A 23414-nucleotide genomic window follows, 5' to 3' on the forward strand; every position below is an offset into this window, starting at 1 on the left:
CGCAGAATGCCAAAAAGATATAAACTTAGGATATCATAAATGGAATTCGCATATATTAAGAGCGTCCAAATTGAATTCTATTAATAGGAGTACAGGAAAGCCTAAAATTTACAAATAATATCCCACACCAAACTGTTCAATAGGCACAAAAATAAACAGACTTCAGGTAATTACATTTTAAATATGTGTTTCCTATGGCTTATCCCCTAATGGAAGAAAGACATTTACTAATGGTTAATCTCCCTCAGATTTCCACAAAAGCATTGTTACTAGCAGAAAGAGGTAGGGATGTATATAGCACTAAGCTTCTTGCAGGTATAATACAAAAAAAATATTTGAGTCTATCATTGTGCTAGGCACTAAGATAATTGCTGAGTATACAGTAGTGGATAAAATAAATACAAGGTGCTTGAATTTGAGGATCAATAATAAATAAATATGAATACAACTATAAATTGTGGTGAGTACTATGAGAAAATAATATAAGCTCAGCTTGAATGATTACATAGGTCTGAGAATATAACATTTAAGCAATCATGAAAAATTTTATATCTCTAATTTATTTACTTTTAGATTTAAAGAGATAAAACTTTAATTACCCCTTCAACAATTATCATACAAATCTGCAATTTTAGATTCTATTATACTTTCCCCTTAATTTTCCATTTGTTAAACATATAGCTTGATATATACTTACAGTTAAGTAGTTACTCAAAATAATTTATATATTGTTTCTAAATAAGGATTCCATTAATAATTGATAACTACAATGTGAATGGCCAAATTCATATTCAGCCAAATTAACATTTGATGAGACAAATAATAAGTGAAAAACCTAAGTTCTTACCAGCTTAACAACTGACCATAAGAAAAAAAGTACATTCTATTTCATTAAAATATTTTCAAGAGCATTCCTACTTCACCTCTCAGTAACCCAACATAGTCAGGTAGAAAGTAATGTTATTTAACAAAGCAGGTTATCAAAGTTAATATCCTATTTTATTTATCAGACAAATGTATGCAGAGTATTCAGCAAAGGGGGAATAGAAAATCACTGTTCTTTGTTTAAAGACAAAAGAATTTAGAAAGGCACAATACCTATAAAAGAAACAAGTAGGACTGGGACTGTGGCTCAGTTTTAGTGCACTTTCCTAGCATATGTGAGGCACTGGATTAGATTCTCAGCACCACATAAAAATAAATAAATAAAATAAAGGTCTATCAACAACTAAAAAAATATTAAAAAATAAAAAAATAAGTAATACAACTTAACTGAAAACTATACATATTAAAATATATATAAAGCTATATAGATATTTTGTCATTTCTTTAAGAATACCACCTTATATATGTATTTCAGACAGGTATTACTTCATCATATGCCTTTTATATATCTGGAAAACTTTACACTGATGAATCTATACCTTTATTACTGTATCACATTATTATATAATTGTTACCAAAGGAATATTTTAAGTAAGGTATTTTGCAAGTAGACAGTAACTTACCTGAAATGTAGATGACCTTTTGATCACTTCTTTGACCAAGGGAATTGGTCACTTTACAGACATAAACACCAGAATAATTGAAAGTCAGTGGATGGACAAAATGAAGAGTATTGTCTGAAGCCAACAAACCATCAAGCCATTGTCCATCCAACCTAGATTTTAAAAAGCATAAAATTATTTTAAGTATCTTCATACAGAATTTATTGACAATTATTTTTTAAAAAACATTAATTTTCGATGCTAGTAAAATAATCATTATATTTCAGATACAATTAACTATGAAACAAAAACACATAAGAAATTTTCATTTTAATAAATAAGTATTAGAGAAAAGTCCATTAAGTATACCTATTCTTTCCAAATATTAATCCATGTAAGTGTAACTAGATGGACAGAATAGAATAGGAAGAAAGAAGAGAAAAAATTGGTTTTAAAAATATGTATTCAGAAAACTACAAATTAGAAAAATATTATTTTATGGTATTATCAATAATTTCAAAGCAATTAAAATTCTCCATGAATTATGAATAAACATAAACAAACTACAATTTTCTTAGTGAAAAGATGTTTTGGCATCTTCTATAATATAGTTATAGAGAGCATACAAAGATACAAACCAAAGGAAGGAACAATCATTCAAGGAATTAATATCTGAAAATTTCTCAAACCTTAAGAATGATATGGAAAATCAAATACAGGAGAGGCTTACAGGACCCAAAATATAAAAATTAAAACAGACCCATACCAAGGCACATTATTATGACATGCCTTATGTACAAAATAGACTTTTTGATAGACTGTTATAAAAACTGCCAGAGAAAAACAATAGGTCACATTTAGGAGAAACCAATCTGAATCTCAGCTGATTTTGCAGCCCAGACCCTCAAAGCTAGGAAGTCTTCAAATAGTATATACTGCACTCTGAAAGAAAATAGATGCCAACAAATAATACTATATCCTGTAGACTAGACTTAAGTTTCAGAACTGAGATTAAAATAAAAACTTTCCATGATAAACAAAAGTTAAAACAATTCACAACTAGAAAGCTGACACTAGAAAACATACTCAATAAATATTTCATTAAGAAATGAAAAATAAGGGCTGGGACTGTGACTCAGTGGTAGAGTGCTTGCCTAGCACATGTGAGTCCCTGGGTTCAATCCTCACCACCCACATATAAAAATAAAAAATAATATAAAGGTCTTGTGTTCAACTACTTCTAGAAAGAAAATAAATATTTAAAAAAATGAAAAATAAAAGTAAAGCATGAAAGGGAGGAACTACACTAGCAGAATAGTCAGTCCATCAAAGGAGAAACTAATTCAAACTAAAAACCAGAAATAAATCAAAATGACAGGAAATAAAAATCATTGCTCAAAATTAACACTGAATGTAAATGGCCTAAACTCATAAATTTAAAGACACAGATTGGATTAAAAAACAAGACTCAATAATATGCTGTCTCCAAGAGACGCAGCTTATTGGCAAAGACATTACAGACTGAAGGTAAAATGATGGGAAAAAAACATGATTCAAAAGGATCTCTTAAACAAGCAGGGGTTTCTAACCTCATATTAGATAAAGTGGACTTCAAGCCAAAGTTTAGATCTTTCATACAGCTTAAGGGCATTATACATCAATAAAACATAACCAAAAAACTGGAAAAAGACAGGGATGTCTTCACTATTCTATTCATTATAGTCCTAAAAACTCTAGCCAAAGCAATTAGAAAGAAGAAAGAAATTGAGGGGATACAAATAGGAAAAGAAGAACTCAAAACTATCCCTATTTGCCAACCACATGATTCTATATTTAGAGGACCCAAAAACTCCACCAAAAAACTTCTAGAACTCAAATTCAGCAAATTAGCAGGATATAAAATTAATATCCATAAATCAATTGTGTTCCTACTTACCAATAATGAATCAGCTGAAAGAGAAATTAGAAAACTATTCCATTCACAATAGCCTCAAAACAAGCCAACAACAACAAAAAACTTCAAAATCAATCTAACAAAAGAGGTGAAAGACCTCTACAAAGAAAACTAAGAACACTAAAGAAAGAAATTGAAGAAGACCTTAGAAGATAGAAAGATGTCCCATGTTGTTAGATAGGCAGAATAAATATTATCAAAATGGCCATACTGTCCTAATGTAATTCCTATCAAAATTCCATTGATATTCTTCATAGAAATTCAAAGAACAGTCATGAAATTCATTTGAAAAAATAAGAGGCCCATAATAACAAAAGCAATCTTCAGCAAGAAAAGCGAATCAGGAGGCATCACAATGCCATACCTTAAGTTACAGCACAGAGCATGGTATTGGCACAAAAACAGACATGTAGACCAACAGTACAAAACAGAAGTCACAGTCTCAAACGCACATAAATATAGTTATATCTCATACCAGACAAAGGTGCCATAAACATATATTGGCGAAAAGACAGCCTCTTCAACAAATGGTGCTGGGAAAACTGGAAATCCATATGCAGCAGAAAGAAAGTAAACCCCTATCTCTCTGCACAAAACTCAACTCAACGTGGATCAAGGACACAGGCATTACACCAGAGACCCTGTGCCTACTAGTAGAAACTTTGGTGCAACTCTCCATCATGTTGTCTTAGGAACCAAATTCCTCAACAATACTCCTAAACCACAAAAAGTAAAATTAAGAATCAATAAATGGAATGGTATCAAGGCAAAAAGCTTCTTCCCAGCAAAAGAAACAATCAAGTGCATGAAGAGAGAGCCTACAAAATGAGAGAAAATCTTTGCTACCTGCATCTCAAATAGAACAATAATCTCCAGGATATACAAATAACTCAAAAAAACTTAACACCAAAAACAACAAATAACCCAATCAATAAATGGGAAAGAAACTGAACAGGCAATTCACATAAGAAGAAATATGAATGGGAGGCTGAGACGGGGGATTGTGAGGTCAAAGCCCACCTCTGCAACTTAGTGAGGCCCTAAGCAACTCATGAGACCCTGTCTCTAAATAATATACAAAAAAGTTATGGGGATGTGGCTTAGTGGTAAAGTGTCCCTGAGTTCAATTCCTAGTACCAGAAAAAAAAAGAAAAGAAAGAAACATGAATGGTCAACAAATATATGAAAAAATGTTTAACATTTCTAGCAATTAGAGAAATGCTATTCAAAACTACACTGAGATCCCATCTCACTCCAGTAAGAATGGCAATTATAAAGAATAAAAGTAACAATAAACGTTGCTGAGGGTATGGGGGAAAAGATACTCTCATACATTGCTGGTGGGACTGCAAATTGGTGCAACCATTATGGAAAGCAGTATGGAGATTCCTCAGAAAACCTGGAATAGAATCACTATTTGACTCAGCTGTCCTACTCCTTGGTATATATATGCCCAAAGGACTTAAATCAGCATATAACAGTGACATAGCCACAACAATGTTTATAGCAATTCAATTCACAGTAGCTAAGCTATGGAACTATTCAGTGTTATCTTTCAATTGATTAGTGGATTAAAAAAATGTGGCATATATACACAATGGAAGATTACTCAGCCCTAAAGAAGAATGGAATCATTGCATTTGTCAGTACATTAATGGAACTGGAGACTATCATGCTAAGTGAAGTAAGCCAAACCCAAAAAACAAAAGCTGAACGTACTCTGTGATATGTGGGCACTAACCCACAATAGGCAGGGGTAGGCATGTAGGTGGGTACAAGCCCATGGGATTAGACAAAGGGGAATGTAGGGAAGGGAAGCGAGGTAGAAATAGGAAAGACAGTCGAATGCAACGGACATAACTTTCCTACGTTCACATATGAATATATCACCAGTATGTACAAACACCAAAATGGGATCCTAAATATACTCCATGCATGTATAATATGTCAAAATACATTCTATTGCCACATATATCTGAAAATTACAAATAAAAAAAAAGAAAAAGAAAAAGCATATTTGTAGAGCATCACAGAATACTAATACAAATTGATACTTGTTCTATCCAAAGGTGGCACAATTTTGTTTTGGAATCCTAAGGGTAGTAGGTGAAAAAAACAATGGGTACAATCTTTTGTAGTTATGAGTAGAGACTACGTATCTCTTATCTGAATGCTTAGGACCACAAAGTTTTCAGATTTTGAAGATTTCTGAATATTTGCATAGACTTTTTTATTTAAACATCACTATTCCAAATATCTGAAATTGTAATGCATCAGCATTCAGAAAGTCTCAGATTTTGGAGTAAATCACATTTTGGATTTTGGGAACAGAACTTTAATTCAGCACTGAAGAGTAAAGACAATATTTTTACATTGTTTAAAAAACAAATATCATCAGAAGGAGTGGCACATTCCTGTAACCCTGGCTTCTAGGGAGAAGAAAGCAAACGGATCCCAAGTCAGAGGGCATCCTGAGAAACTTAGTTATACAGTCTTAAAATAAAAGGGCTAGGGATGTAGCTCAATGGTAGAGCAATTATCTAGCAAGCATGAGTCCTTGGGCCCCAATCTCTACTCCTTTTAATTCTCTGAGAAATTTTAAAAATGTCTTATAATGTTCATAAGTTTACTCAGAAAAGTCACCGTCAGAAAAATCTACATATAACACTATACATGTAAGGAATGGCATATGCTAAGCATCTTCTATGCTCTTGTACCTGATTCATCTGTCTCAGTATTTTTTATCTGAAATACTGTTATCTACAAGGAAACTAAGTATTAGAGAGATTAAATGACTCAATCAAAAAAGATATCTAGAAGTACAGACACTTGGCAAGAACCCAGATTTACTTGTTTTTTGTAAATACCTTAACAAATAGATATCTTAACTCATTACTACTTCCCATTTAAAAAAAATAAATGAAAAAAGAACTTCTCTCCATTTAAAACCATCTTTCTTAAAGGAAACAAAGTAATCAATATACTGTTTTCTTGTTTCTATAAAATCACACCAAAAACAAAAGTTAAGGGACAGACAAGATAGATTTGACAAACATTGAGAAAACAGAAAATAGATGGAGGAAATAGTTATATGCTTTAAGCCAGTGTTTCTCAATGAAGAGTGATTCTAGGTTATCCTAATGGGGGAGTAGAAGGTGCTACTTTAGAGGATAGAAGCATGGGATGTGCTAAAAATACTATAACATATCACAAAAAAAAATTATCTAGCCCCAAATGAAAATAGTGTCAAGGTTAGAAAGATCTACTGAGTTTGACTCACTGTTTCTACAGAAGGTCAGCATAAGGCAAAGGGCTGAAAATAAGATTAGTTCAAAGCTACAAAAAAATCAACAGATTCCTTCCAACTTGGTACCAATACCGGGCATTTACTTCTCAGGCTAAAATATGAAGGTAAATTCTATAAATAATTTATGAAGAAAACATAATTTATGAAGAAAAAAATTCCCACTTGTCCATTTGTGAAACCTAGAGTTTCCCCTAGGAAAATAATCTCTACATGGTCATTCAAAGTGGAACCTACAGAAGAAAAAGTTTCCACCATCCACTTTATTTTAATGTCTCACTCTGAAATGACTGAAAACCAAAATGATTATCTACAAAAAGAAAAGGTCAAACCTCAAGAATCTGGGAGAATGAGACAATATGCAGAAGGCAGAAAAAAAAAATCTCTGGGGAAGAAATAATACTCTAGTATCCCTGGAAAGAAACTAGAAGACACCGTATCTATAAAATACGAAAAGAATGCTATGAAACAACAGGGAATAAGAATGTGCTTATAAGAAATTGTAAATATGTCAATTTTTAAAAAAATTAAGTCAACAGAAAAATTTTTGATTAAGAAAATATTGCTAGAAAAACAATAAATATACTTATTATACAATATAAATAGTAGTTCCAGTAAAAGTGAACAGGGAACAAAAAGAATAAAGTGAAATGACAAAAGACAACTGTCCAAAGATATATGTCTAAAGATTGAAATAAGCTCCAAATACTGAGAAATAAAAATGAAAACTTTAGTATAACAGTTTCGAATTTTAGAGAAAAAAAGAATCAAGGAAATATAGATAATAAACTACATAAGTAAAAAAGAGATAACTATTAGTTACAAGGAAAACAAAGAGAGCTTTCAACCACAAAAACAACAACAAAAACCAGGATGCTGGTATATTACTTAACCCTTGGTAAAAAAAAATACTTACCTGTTATAGGGAGGCAAATAAAAATTACAGAGTTAAACTAAAAGTAACCTAAATTCATTCAGACAATGAATCAATAAAGAGTAAGAATGTGTATTTGTGGGTGAAGGGGTGGATATAAAATTAATTCATCTACCAAAGAAGTGAACAGTATTAAAAATTGGTAAATCAAGAAGCAGCAGCTTAAAACCTAAGAGGGGAACTACAAGAAAGGATGACTAAATTTGCTAACGCAGCCTGTGAGCAACTGACAAGGTAGGAAAGTACAGAGGAATGAGGCAACAGAACATTTAGAAATCATTCCTTTAAATAAATTATTCAGCTATTATAATCAGGCATGTACTGATAAAAAAAGTTTTAAATATGCATTTAAGATTACTCTTCATATTTAATCAGGCATGGTGGCCATACCTATAATCACAACTCAGGAGGCTGAGGCAGGAGGATCAAGTTTGAAGCCAACCTGGACAATTTAAGGAAATGCTGTCTCAAAATAAAAAATAAAAAGCTCTGGGAATATACAGTTCAATGATACAATGTTACTAGGTTCAATCCTCAGTATGGGAAAAAAGAATGTTCTTCACGTTTAAATAATTTCTCTTCTGAAGCAAAATCTAACATTACCTGCTCCACACAGATTTGAATGGTGGTGGATTTGCATCAGCATTACACTTGAGATTAACACCTCTTCTCCCTACAAACCAATTTCCATCATATCCGGTTACTGAAACTTCAGGGGCATCTATAAAATAAACACATGACAGAACAAGTCATCTTTGGCTATAGGTAAATGCAATATACAATGATAAAATATAAACACAACAGACTAAACATTATAAGAACAGCAATTATTTTTTCTGTTCTCAACATATATCAATCAATATGGAAGATAATACTCAAATTTTAGATGCCTAAGGAATGAATCAATGAATGGATAATGAGTACCCAGACACTAGACAACTATAAGCATACACAGTTCTAATTATTAAGGATGTTGAATATAAGACTACTCATAAACCTATAATCACAAAAAGCAAAGTGTGAGTGTCCTATTATGAGAGATGTAGACAACACATGAAAAAAATCAAATACATTGTAGTACTTAATTAAATAATGAGACATGGCATTTAAGTATCATGTAGAACCAAATCACCACATAAAATTATCATTTAAAATATATTTGATCCAAAAGGAAATATATCTGCTAAGAGACAGCAAGTCAGTTAGAGGAAAAAAATTCTGTACGTTATAGTTAACTAATAGTCTATGAGCATGGAAAACTATAGCACAGACTTTGTGAGACTACATACTTAAAAGTAAATTATCTAAATAGTACTAAAAATTAAACTTTATTCATTCAATGATCCCTAAGATCTCTTAGCATATGTGTGGCTATTGAAGAAGCAATTACTCATATCTACCAAAAATAAATGTCTGCCTATAAATCATAAACAGCAATACCTATCATTCATTCAATCATCATTTTGTTTAACTCCTAATGAGATAAAGACTCCATTTTAGGTATGTGGCATATATTTATTTAGATTCTTTATTCATAAAATTTATATTCTACTAAAATGAGGAGGATGACATTTAATAATAAATATTTAGCTAAAACCTACCGTGAAAATCAAGAAAGAAAAAAGTAAGATGTTAAAAGAATAAGAACAAGAACCTAATTTAAATTGAGGCTATATTAGAGGTGAGAGAAGCCGTAAAAGGATTCCTTAAAACATTTCTTATGTATGATACAGAGACCATTCTGTGAGCAACATAGAAAACAAGTGAATAGCAAACGACAACAGATGAAAGGTTAAATTGACATCAGGTCAGTCTAAATCTTTTAGGAAAGCCTGGTCTACTGAAAAGCAGTTTACCAAAAAGCTGTAAAAAATTAAACTTTTACTAAGTTACTGCTAACCTTGATAATTAAAAAAAAATGCCTGCCTCTTAAAAATACCAAGAATTAGCCAACACTTAAAACTGTGCTAAATTATGTTGTTGAAAGAGTACACATCTGTGAGTGGGTTTAATCTCTTTTTTAAAGGAAGAAAGAATAGGAATTAATGTATTCCTAAAAAAAATACCCCCTAATTTTGAGGTATGAAATTGGACTCCAAGACTATCCCCTTAAACTTGTTCATGTTGTATTTTCCATTTAAGGAAAAAGTCATGAATATTCCAAGAACATTTAGAAGCAAGTCAATAATAAAAACCATTATTGGGGCTGGGGTTGTGGTTCAGCAGTACAGCACTCAACTCACACGTGCAAGACCCTGGGTTCGATCCTCAGCACCACATAAAAATAAATAAGTGAAATAAAGGTACTGTTTTCCAACTACAACTAAAAAATAAATATTAAAATAAAATAAAATTAATAAAAAAATAAATAAATACCATTATTATGACAACTACATTAGAAAAAATAATATTATATGTCTATGATTACATTAAAGAAAAAAATTAATAATAATGATGTTAAATAATAAAAACAAGAAAATGTCACATTATTAGATACAGGTAAATAGATATATATATATGAGAAATGGTAGTATTTACAGTTGAGATCTGAATTTTATAAGGAAAAAGAGTCTGTGAAAGGAAGGAAACATTCAAAAACGAAAATAGTTTCTCCAAAGAACTGAGAAGAAAAGATGGTATTTGTATTCAAGAATGCAATGGTAACAACATTCATATAAGTACAGCCTCTCAAGTTTAACCCCATAAAAACTGAAAAATATACTCTGAATTAACTTTAAAAACCATTACAAGTTTAATGAATGTATAATTTAAAATTCCATGCATGACACTTCAAAAAAAAAACAAAATAATAACAACAAAAAAATGAAGTAACTCCTTCAAAAACCTATCTAGATTTATAATTTGTGCATGAATGGACATGACAACAGAATCTAAATATTTTTACTAATGTTCTCACTCTAACCTGCTTAATTTTCATTATATTTGCTATAAATTATAAGCAACACTCAATCACCTTTTCTTTTGCTCAAAATTTTAAAATGCAAATAAACAAATCACAATACACCCCAAACTGAGAAACTCTATAGAAAAGAAAAAAGTAGATACAGATGAAGTACCCCTTAATAACAACAAAATTTAAGCACAAGCCAGCTTTAAAACATATCTATAATTATTATTATCCCAGTGTTTTTAAAATATTGTTTTACCTACCTAAGAATCTTAGAACATTACCAATAAGATCAGATTAGAAATAATATTGAAAAACAATTTTCAAACTAGTTAAAAATGTACCTAGGGAAATAAGACTCTTGTGAAAACAGCAAGCATGGGTAAGTTCCATGAAAGTAAATAATCATTCAAACACAATGGAGTTGTCTGTCCCTAAGTATTGTACATTTTGAGATACAAATTTTCCAATTCCCTTATATCCAGTCTACTTTTAAGGTCATAAAAGTCCTTTTCACAAAATAATAAAAAATGCTCTGATTAGGAGCCAGGCACAGTGGCACACACCTGTCATCCCAGTGACTTGGCAGGGTGAGGCGGAAGGATTGCAAGTTCAAGACCAGCCACAGCAACTTAGCAAGGGCTCTCAGCAACTTAGCAAGATCCTGACTCAAAATAAAAAATGAAAAGGACTGGCAATATAACTTAGTGGTGATGTGCCCCTGAGTTCAATCCCAAATCTGAATACAAAAAAGAAAAATAAAAAATGTTCTGAGTGAATGAAAATTTTATGTAAATATAAATAAAAAAATAAAAAGAAAAAATGTCAGCCATGAAAAGCTATAGAATTGTCTACATACTCAGATTAAAAATAGCTTGACGAAAGATGTCAAAAGAAGAAAAATAAAATACATGGATAGAGCTGGAGAATATCAGCCAATCACCCAAAAACTTAAGGACAAATGTTTTCTCCAATATGTAGATGCTAATTCACAATAGGGCAGGGATGCTAAGGAAGACTAGACTAGTTTTTAGATTAGGTAAAGGGGAATGAAGAGGAAAGTGGGTATGAGGGTAGGAAGGATAGTAGAATGAATCAGATATTATTAACCTATGCACATATATAACTATACAACCAAAGGGATTCTACATCATGTATAACCAGAAGAATGAGAAATTATATTCCATTATACATGATGTATCAACATGTATTCTACTGTCATGTATAACTAATTAGAACAAATAAAAATAAGAATTTACAATAATTTGTTGAGGGAAAAATACAGATTTTTAAAAAACACATGACTCAAGTTGAAAAGCAAAAATTAGGTTTTACATACACTGTATATCTAACATGAAAGAGTATCGGATATCCTTTTCCAAGGCTGGATGTTTTACAACACAAGTAATCCGCCTTCCTCTAGCAAATCTCGTTGGAAACAGCTTGTACTGGCTGACAACTGTTGCTGTTTCATTTGGAAAGGTAGTTGTAATAGATTCCATTTCACCAAGATCACCTTCCCAGTCAATATGTGCAACTGGTTTTCCAGTGGCTGCGATACAAATGGCTGCTACTGTTTCATTTCCTCCATCGATTAAAGAATCTGGCCCTTTTATCAGGCTCACAGTGGGTTCAACTGTTCAAATGAAAAACAAAATAGTTAAATTTTAATTAAGAAAATACTTCCTTCCTTCCAAGACATATCCAGACATATTTCACAAGCTTAGGAACAACTAATCTACATACATGGATTTTAGATAATGCCAACATCAACTGAGTTTGCGAAACAAGAAGAAAAGATCTGTAGGTAGGACTAACAGGAGACAAAGATTCTATATTACCATTACAAAGACAGCCCTCCCTGACACAGGTGTACATTATTGTATGAGGACTGATGAGTTCTCTCCAAATTAGTGCACACAAAAAATTTCTGAGAATTTATTCATAATTTCTTTTACAAGATAAAAGTAATTACTTTTGAAGGGAGATAAGAAGCAGTTTTAATATGTAATACTTCATTATGTAGCAAAAGTTTTACTTTTTAAAATGAATTACTACTACTGAGACTATAGATAAAATGTTAAGCAAAAGTAAAATAAAATCCTTTAAGTATACTCAACAGATGCTTTTCTGGGCCCTGAAGGTGACTCATTAATTTCATTTAAAACACACTGGCTTTTAAGCATTCAATCTTTAACTTCTCATATTACCTAAATGAACTGATTACAGTTGCTAAATTTTTTCAACTACTTTTGTTTGTAAGACATACTTTAAACACACTCTCAACACTTCTTTGTGTATGTTCCTGAGCTGTTCTGGGTGTAAGAGTTTCAAATTTAATACAGAGGGTGGTATTTATTCTTTTTAACTGGTTCTTTTTAGTTACATGACAGTACATACACAAGAATTGGGTCCTAAATTACCTAAATTAGAGTAAGATATAATCTGGTGTGTTTTAATGAAGTTTTTAATTCCAATCTACTAAAATTTATCAGTTGTTATTTACTTTTGAAAATTAACTACTTAATGTTCTAAGAAATACCATACTTCTGTACTTTGAGGCCAACTATTACAGGACTTTGTTTTCTTGTTCTCTGCAGAAAATTTATAAATTGACTTATTTCTCCAAATGTAATAAGTACTATGGTTTAAAAGTCAATGTCTGATAATTCCAACATCTTATTTCTTGGCAGCTGTTTCTGTTGTCTTATTTTGTGCAGGCAGCTACTTTTGGAATTTTCTTTACTTGGAAATCTGAGAATTCAAGCAATCTATAGACCTCTGCTTGAATAATTACTGTAAAAATAATTTAAAGCCTAGAATTAAGGTATCTTTCCTTCAGAACAAATCCATGTTTTCTTATGACAAGCTCCTAAAAACACTAAACAGGCCACAATTTTCTTAAGTTAATATACAGTTCTAGAGGTCTACAAGGAAGGCTAGCTTACTTTTAGGTTATTACTATTCTGAGAATATAAGTGTTTAAGGTAAAAAGTGAAAATCAGATGTACAATTAGTCACTCCATATTGAGCAGAATTACACTACACTCAGACATGTCTCTTTCAATTCTCAATGTTCTCAAAATCTTATCATCACAGATGTTTCTTCTAAACTGTTATACATTTTCAGGTGGAATGTAGTTTTCAGCACTAACTTCTACTTTCTCACCTTCTACTAAATTCTGCCCTAGTTGTATTTCTTTGAAGTTTCTAAGGTTTTTTTTTTTTTCACTCTCAGTGAGAAGATTGATCTAATAACTTATGCCATAATTAATAGAATCCTTCTTTTCTCTTTGGGTAACTTAAAACAGTTATTTTAAAGTCAATTTTAAATTTTGTTATTTATTTTTTCTTAAGGGCATTCATCTCCTAGTTGTTTTTACTGGTTTTCTAAAGTTAGTTTTATCACATTAACTTCTCTGTGTAGTGACTCTTCCCTGTTCAACACTTTGTTGTTGCTTCCTCTGACCATGTAAATATGCTACCAAGAGGGGGAACTTTCCACCTTTCTCCCATTCATTCATTCTCTCTCTATCCTACCTACCCCCATCCTTCCTCTTTTCTCATCACTGAACTGTGGCCTCGAAACTGCCTACAGAGGAAGCTAGAGCAATAGTGGGGGCTCACCTTATTTTCATACATCTTTCACAGATCAGAATCCTGTATTGCTTATTACCCAATGATTAAAAACTGTTCATTATTTGCCTGATTTTCTTTTTCCAGAGTAAAGAAAATGAATTCAAACCCTGTTATGCGATCATATTCATCAATGAAAGTCAATTGCAAAACCAGTAATACTGAAAATAGGGCAGAATTACCCACAGCTATAATATCCTAAAAATGATCATTATCATATTTGTTTCCTTCTCTTTGTTTCTAATTCTAGTTTTTATATAGATGGATTCATTTTATATAATGTTGTGCCTCATTTCTTTTTTAAGTACTTCCCCTTAACTGCAACTTTAGAAACTACATAAAATTCCATCAAGAGGAAGTAACCAATTAATATCAAAATCATTCTACTGTGGGGCACTTGTTAGATGTTCCTAAAGCTTTTTGTTATATCACATTCCTTTAATTTGGTTTCTGCTGCAACCACTGTACCGAAACTCTGTTATCAAAGACCACCTAATCTATAGACTTATCCATGCCTATTTCTTTTGAGTAACCTTTTGGAATGTGATAAATCAGAACAGTCCTTCCCAATCAGTTCAAAAGAATTAAGCTCTAATGCCTTAAACTATGTATTACAAGTAATGGGTTAACTTCTAGGTTATGCATTTAGGATGATACTAGCTATATTCCACATTTAGAAAAACTGAAAAGAGAAATCTTTTTCTGTAGGGCTAAATTCTCATTGCAGAAAAAGGCTGCTAAAGTAATGCTTAAAAACTTCTCCTATTATGAATAATAGTACTCTGCCTTGTCTCATAGCTTTCCCTGAACACTTCATCCATTAATTCTTCCAACCTCTTGCTCTAATAATCAGTCACAGGCCTGTTCTGTATCCATCTTAGAACTTCAATAAGTAAAACTGCCCATATGATCCCAAACTTTATCCAATTTTACTACAAGTCTGGCTCCTCCGTTTCTAACTACCGAAAGGTATTTCCATTTATATATCGTTAAACTTAATAAACCTAATGCTGAACTATTATCCAAGCTTCTCAACACCTGTTTGAAATTCAGATGAGCCCATTCAAATAATAGCAACAATTTGTTTTGTTCCATCAGCAAGTTTCAAAAGCTGTTACACTATTCAAACTTCCCTTGTTTCTTATATTTACAAAGAGTTATAAAATCCTGCTAATTATTCCTTAGTAATATTGCCCTTCTTCACTAAAATGGCAGAAATTAGAAAATTAATTTCAAGACTTTACAGCCTCATGGCCAAAACAGTATGATTTTAGGATCTCATCATTTTAATCTATTCTAGACTAATCTTCCTAAATCAGAACTTTCACTACATGAAGTCTACTTTAAATTAGTCATCAAGTTAGTTCTCTAAGTCAGGTGAGAACACAGTAGTAGTGGACACAAATCATTAGAGGGTCTTGCTAAAACATAAATTATTGTTCAGTAACTCTGAGAGAGGTCCGAAATTCTGTACTCCTAATAAGCTTCCAAGTGCTGCTGGTTCATGGACCCAGGAATGATCTGAGAGTAAAAAAGGCAGGAAAGAAGCAGCACACCATTATATATATATATATATATATATATATATATATATATATATACACACACACACACACACACACACACACTCTAAGGTCATATTTCTAGTAATATGTCAGTCTAACATTCAAATTACTTTAATTTGCTCTTATTCTACCTTTCAAGACTTGAAAATTTTTGTTTTCTATATAAATACTTTGTGAAGAATCAACACATTACTTTTTCAGTGTTCCACTAATGCAGAGTTTTCAAACGGGATGATGGAAGCGCTACTGGCATTTAGTAAGTTAGGGGTCATGGATGCTTTTAAATAGGCTACCTTGGATAGGACAGCTCACCAAAATGAAGAATTCTGACCCCAAAATTCAACAGTGGGAAGTAAGAAAAATTTTGCCTTAATTTATAGTTTTCTGTCTCTCTGCCTTGGCTCACCTGCTCTCAATTTTAGAATAATATTTTCCTATTCTTTAATTTTTACCTATACACAAAAACTGTCCATCATTAAAGACTAACACAACTACTGAGTCTATAAAACATTTCTTAACTACCATGTTCACCAAATTCATTCTTATACCTTACTTATATAACATTTACTGTATGGCTGTTATATGTCAGGAATTCTTATTAGCTTTAGGGAAAACTATCAGTAACCAAACTCCTAGCAGCTGAGCAGTCTGTTTTTAATTTAATTTAATTTTAAGGTTTTTTTTTTTTTTAAGTTGTTGATGGATTTTTATTTTATTTATATGTGGTGCTGAGAATCAAACCCAATGCCTCACACATGCTAGGCAAGTGCTCTTCGCCTGAGCTACAGCCCCAGCCCCAGCTGAGCAGTTTTTGGAGGAAAGATCTAAGCAGTATATTTCTATGTGAGCAATAAAATATTGCTCCTTGATCCTTATTGCATCATTCCAAAAATACTCTGCAGTATTTCAAAATTGTTTAACATCCTTCTGCAGGTGGTTATCTTAATGCTAATAAGGTTATTCAAAATTTCACCATAAATTTTAACAGTTATCAGATAGAAAAATGGAGTAATATCATTTATTATGAGCAATATCACAAGATTCAAATACCTATCCAAATCCACAAAGGCCAATTTGATGTGAATAAAATTTGATGTGAAAAAAAATTTTTGATGTGAAAAAATTGTCAGAAGGCTCCAAGAAGTCAAAATCAATCACTGAAAATAAAAACAGAAAAACCTAAATAAAGATGGTAATTATTTATTTCGAGGTTAAAAATATAAGAGGTAGTAATAGAAACAAATGTCACAGAAACAGCTTCTAGTACAATTAAAACATTATCTTTCATGAAAAAAGTAAAAAGCTAAAACAATGACGAATTATATAGACAGATGGATAGATATTACTAATAATAATTTAAAAGATAAAAGATCCTAGAATCAGTTTTAAGACAAAATTTGAGAAATCACATTTGAATTACTGTATTTTAAATCCAAATTTGAAGAAAATTTAAAACATTTTAAAATTTGAAAATAAGATTCAAACAGGGAATATCAATATATAACCCTCACTACTATCACCAAAATACACAATTCAAGTACACCTACCTAACACAGTTACAGTTGTAGAGGACTGGGCATTTCCAAGTGGGAACGTAACAGCTTTGCATATGTATTTTCCAGAATCAGAGAATCCGATGTTATGTAGAGTAATTGTTGCATCATTAAGTGAATAGTTTTTAAACAGGACTCTTCCCTGATATTCTCCTTGAACAGAGAATCCATATTGAGGATGATGAACTGCAATAGTCTGTGAACTTTTGCCATGTACCTTCTCCCATGAAATTTGTGTTATGGTTTCATTTACTTCAATTAAACATTTCAATGAAACATTCTTTCCCCATACTGCTGTGACATGTGGCTCCACAATAATTGGTCCAGCTAAGGCACCTATGAGGGGAAAACACATAATGGAGCTGTTAAAATGGAGAAGTTACACAAAACATACAGTGTCTCTCCCCACTTTTCCCCCTTTTCTCAGATTTATATTCCCTCTCCTTCCGCCCCCACCACTCCCCCCCATTCTTATGACTGAACATCAAAAAGGACTGAATAAGATATTCTCTGGGCTGGATGTAAGATTCAAACAGTGAATATCAATCAAGCTAAATACTCGCCAATATATACTACTGTAGAAAAAAAAGCGCTAGAATAAGACAAACCTTGGAAGCAGAGCCTTCCCCAGTCAACCATTCTTATGTGAGATTCCAGAGCTGGCTGACACTTTACATCCCCATGAGACTCTAAAACTGAAGATCCATCTAATGTATCTTCTCCCATGTCTAAATTCCTAACCCACAGACATTGAAAGAGATAATGAGTAGATATTGTTTTAAAGTTACTAAGTTTTAGGGTAATTTTTTTATACAGCAATAAATAACTTATTCATATAAGAGCTTTCAAACCAAACATAACAAACTATTTTCTTTTAGAGGATTCCTATATTAAAAATTAACATAAAAAAGATCTTTCAAGACAGACCAATTTTTAGCAAACACTAATGAAGAAATGCTTATATAAATGTGAAATCTATTTTTTTCCTTTTCAGGATAAAAAAAAAATTCCATAAGCAAAACTTAAAATGAAATGACATCAACCTTTTTCCATATAATATTTATTTCCTTCCAAAAAGCAATGGAGCAAAACTTATATTGTTTTGAGGGAAGACTAACATCCATGAATACTATAGTCAATCAAGATATTAGTTCATTAACAAGTACATTAGAACACAAATAGTAGGTCCTTGAAGAGTTTACCACTCACATGTGTTGCCTAGCAAAAGAAAAAAGTACAAAAATTAAAAAGTATCCCAACAGCTTGGGAGGCTGAGGCAGGAGGATTGCAAGTTCAAAGCCAGCCTCAGCAAAAGCAAGACACTAGGCAGCTCAGTGAGACCCTGTCTCTAAATAAAATACAAAATAGGGCTGAGGATGTGGCTCAGTGGCTGAATGCCCCTGAGTTCAATCCCCAGTTACTCCCCCCAAAATTAAGAAGTAAACCAAAATATATATTCAAAAAATGAAAACTATATGAACAATGAATACCTTTAAAACTTAATTTTGCCTAATTAGAATTTTTAAATATATACATATATGTAATGTAAAAGATATCACAAGATAATCAAAAAATGTATTTAAACATGTTCAAACAGTTCTAAACAACTAAAATATTTCATATTATTACTTTCATGTACACATTTTGGAAGGGAAAAAATGTAAATTAGAGGACAAACTTTACTATTTAAGTGATATTATAGAAAGCAAGTGACAATTTTCACTGACTATAGTTAACAGCTATGGAAGAAAGAATTTTGGTTTTTTAAACCACTGCTCCAAAATATTTGAGGTCCTCATGATTTTACTATCGTTCTTTATCAACTTTCAAGTATATACAATTAATCATTAATCCCAGACACACAAAATGTAGTAGTATATCAGGAATTACATCAAGTTATCATGAGCCTGGTATTAAACCAGAAACTGTGCAAACTCATGAAAAAGTAAGTTGCGCAAATATTAATAAAAGCATTTAATAAAAAGATAATATTCACTATCTGGTTTTATAAAACATCTGAGAAAAGGATTGTTAATAATATAGGAGACTTCTCAAACAGTGGCCATCATCACAGTAAAAGTATAAAAAGAGGCAAGGCCATTAAAAAGAAAGATCATGACAGCATGGTCCATTTATCACTGCTATTGTTCAAATGAAAACAAATCCAAAGCAGTGCATTAAAAGAAAAAAAAAAAGAAAAGAAACAAGAAAGGATAAGTATTATAAAGAAACAGAAAGCATTACTATCTGAAAAATCTAAAACCAAGGTCCAGTGATAGGCTATAAAAACCAGTAATCTGGCTGTTTATAAAACCTATACAAAATACATATGAATCATATAACCAAAATAGTAATAATAATTTTATAATTTTTTTGCAAAAAAGGCTTAATTAGTATTATCTTATTATAAGCTATTGGTCTGTTTAGGTTTTCCATGTTCTCTTGATTCATTTTTGGCACATCTATTTTGTCTAGAAATATATCCACTTCTTCTAGGTCTTCCAATTTATTGGCATATAAATTTCAAAACTAGTCCCTGATATGATCCCCTGAATTTCTGAGGTGTCTGTGGAGATTTCTACTTTTTCATTTCTAATTTTATTATATGGGTTTTCTCTCTTTTTCTTTAAAAGAAAAAAACTTTTTTTGATTTTTCAGAAAATACCAAAAACTATGAAAAAACAAGCTGAATATTTGGATGTACCAAAAGCAAAATTAAAAGTAAAAAATAACATTTAAAAATCATGTTTTAAGCTTTGAGAAACATTTTAACACATCAATTTTAATTCTTTTTCAATAAAGCAAAACAAATTCACTAAACCACAACAACTGGAGTGCTATTTTTTAACGATTGTAATTTTTTACAATTATAAAATGTAATAAATAAAATCATTTGATTCCACCCTTCTCTTTTTCTTTTGGTTAGTTTAGCTAAGGACTTATCAATCAAAGTATCCAACTCTTGTTTCACTGATCCTTTGTATTTTTTTTATTATTCTCAGGTTCACTGATTTTGGCTCTGATCTTAATTATTTCCTTCCTTCTACAGGTTTTAGAATTAGTTTGTTCTTTTTCAAGTGTCTCGAAATGCAAATTAGGTTGTTTATTTGGGATCTTTCTGATTTCCTTCTGTAGGAACACAGAGCTATAAACTTTCCTCTTAGAATTGCCTTCATAGTGTTCCAGAGGTTCTGGTATATTGTGTCACTATTTTCATTTGAGTTTAAGAATTTTGTCATTTTTGCCTTTGATTTCTTCTATCACCCATTCATCATTCAAAAAAACTACTGTTCAATCTCCATGTGTTTATATAGTTTCTATAAGGTTTTGACCTGTTGATTTCTAATTTCACTCCATTATGATCTGATAATATGGCAAGGATTATATAATTTTTTTTCTATTTCCTAAAAGTTGCCTTGTGGCCTGAAATATGATCTGTTTTGGAGAAGGTTCCATGAGCTGCTGAGAAGAAAGTATACTTAGCCATTGTTGGATGAAATATTCTACAAGTGTCTGTTGGGTCCATTTGATGAATAATATTTTTCATGTCCAAAAAGTCTTCTGAATTTATGTCTAGATGACCTATCTAATGGAGAAAGAGGTGTGCTAAAATCACCTAATATTATTATACTGGGGTCTGACACTTCAATTTGAGTAGTGCCTCTTTTACATAGTTAGAGGAACCCACTTTGGGGGCATAAATATTTATTGTTGTTGTATCTTCTTGCTGAACTTATCAAATACCCTCTTTGTCTCTTCTGACTGAATTTGTTGTGAAATCTGCTTTGTCATGTACAAGAGTAGGTATACTCCTGCTTGTTTTCAGGCTCCATTTGCATGGTATATAAATTTCCATCCTTTCATTTTCAACCTGTCTGTCTGTGTCTGTATGGTGTGTCTACCACATTCAAAAGCAAACCCACCAAGAAAAAGGCTCATGAGTTGACCAAAAAAGTAATCCTCTGATAAAAATGTAAGAATCTTTCAAAAATTACAAATTGATATTTTCATTAAAAAGCATTTGGTTTTAAAATAATGGAAGTCAGCATATGACACATGCATACCCATGTTTATATGTGCAATTCACAATGGCTAAGTTACGAAACCAGCCACCTTGTCTGTCAACAGATAAAAAATGTGATATATATACAGAGTTTTACTCAGACAGAAAGAATTATGTCATTTTCATGAAAATGGATGAAACTTGACTGCATTAAGTTAAACAAAATAAAGCCAGACTCAGAAATTCAAGTCATGTTTTCTCTTGTGTGGAATTCAGAAAGGAAAAAAAAGGGACAAGCAGGGGAGTCTCATGAAACTAGGAGACCATGAATGTATGGAGGAAGGCAGGGGTGCAAAGGAAAGGGAGATATTGGGGAACAAAACTCGCCAAATTATGTTGCATGCATGTATGAATATGTCACAAGGAATCTTATGTATAGACATAATTCACTCATAAAAATATATTTAGTTTTACTAGTAAAAAAATACTAATGTTAACTTATCAAAAGTTTATTTTAATTTATAGGAGATAATAACTGATTTTTCTAAAAAATATTCTGAGTAATTTTTGTAAGTTTTAGTGTATGTTTCTTTGTTTCAACCAATAAGCCTCTGAGCAAGATTTTGTACTACTTTTCGAGAATTGATAGTTTGGTTCTCCCTTATATTCTGTGAATTTCTAATGATATTACTTTTGCATTTTAGTTAGATAGAACTCTGTTGCTTGCAAATAAAAAAGTCTAATACATTTCTATTCCAGGCCAAACTAAAAAGCTAAAGACAACTTGTAAATAAGATTTTCTCCATGAAATCTTAAAATTGGAGGAAAAAATCTTTTGTTATAATTCTTAAACCAAACTCCTTCAGGGTACAGAGGTGCATGCCTCTAATCCCAGCAGCACAGGAGGCTGAGACAGGAGGACTTCAAGTTCAAAGTCAGCTGCAGTAACTCAGTGAGATGCTGTCTCAAAATAAAATAAAAAAGGGGCTCTGGACGTGGCTCAGTGGTTAAGTACCCCTGGATGCAATCTCCAGTACCTGACCACCAAAAAAACTCGCTATCAGAATGCCTTATTTTTGAGGGACTCCCAAAATCTTCAGCCTATTTCATTCCTCTGCTTTTCAATCTGAAATTAAGTTTAACTAAAGAGCAAAGTGTCTTAGAGACACATTTGTTACCAAAGACCTGAAGTTCATCATTAGTTGTGATGTAAATCTGGAATCCAAAGAGATTAAGGAAGAGCAAAGAAATGGATCATTCTCTATCTGCCAAGAATTCTAACCATGTCATAAGGTGTTCCAGGCTACTTTCACACTAGGATTCAAGGGAAACCATATCAAAATATGCCATTTATGTAATAAATAAAAGCAATAAACTAGTTATAAAACAACATCTAAGTATCCTCAACAACTTCGGCATACTTCAACATATTTTATACTTCAACATATTTTACTTGATTTACAAGTTAGTTTTATATCATTAGCTAATTAATTAAACTAAACTTATTATTCTTTTGAAGAATAGGAGTGTTTCTTCCCCTACCTGTAATTCCATGAAAACATTTTGATAAAAACATAACTTCTGAAGTCTTCAGAAGACTTATATTTGAATGGTTGTTCAGTATTTAAAGGGTGCCCAAAGAATACAAAGTATCTGGAAACATCTATCTAAGAAATAACTTGTGACAGAAAACATAAGATCTTACATTCTATAACTACTACAGATTATTTTTAAAAAATAAAAACTTCAAATTTATATTGGAGATTGTGCTAAAGTGCTTGAAATGAAAGTATGAATAAAGTGGCAGCAGTTCCCTTTCCAGTCCCATTTCCACAGCTATAAACCAGAAATGGTAGGCCATCAGCACTTCAGGCACACAGAGCTGTGGCTCTGAAAAGCAGCTGCAGGAAAGCAAGGGAGGTGATTGGTTCTAGATCTACTACAGATATTTAAAGGAAAGATTTCAAATGGGTTGCACAATAACAAGTATGAGTTAATTTGGGAAAATGAGTAGGAAAGGTAAGTGCACAGTACAGCAGAATACAGACTTCAGAGATCTCCAGGGGTGAG

At 31.8% G+C, this 23414-nt stretch overlaps 1 protein-coding gene across 3 annotated transcripts in view; it reads right to left on the reverse strand.

Moving 5' to 3' along the window:
- Nectin3 (nectin cell adhesion molecule 3) overlaps positions 1-23414 on the reverse strand; it is a 131787-nt gene that overhangs the window by 74211 nt on the left and 34162 nt on the right. For 2 of the 3 annotated variants that reach the window (XM_034636174.2, XM_027919981.2), the window contains exons 2-5: positions 17336-17677; positions 11927-12223; positions 8283-8400; positions 1509-1660 (exon numbers count right to left, since the gene is read on the reverse strand). In XM_034636174.2, coding sequence (XP_034492065.2) covers positions 1509-1660; positions 8283-8400; positions 11927-12223; positions 17336-17677 — 909 coding nt within the window. Of the gene's footprint in view, positions 1-1508; positions 1661-8282; positions 8401-11926; positions 12224-17335; positions 17678-17949; positions 18018-23414 lie in introns of those variants that run through there. The other variant, XM_071615370.1, reaches the window with a different exon arrangement.

This window comes from Marmota flaviventris, chromosome 8 (assembly GCF_047511675.1).
Source record: "Marmota flaviventris isolate mMarFla1 chromosome 8, mMarFla1.hap1, whole genome shotgun sequence".
NCBI classification, from domain to species: domain Eukaryota; kingdom Metazoa; phylum Chordata; class Mammalia; order Rodentia; family Sciuridae; genus Marmota; species Marmota flaviventris.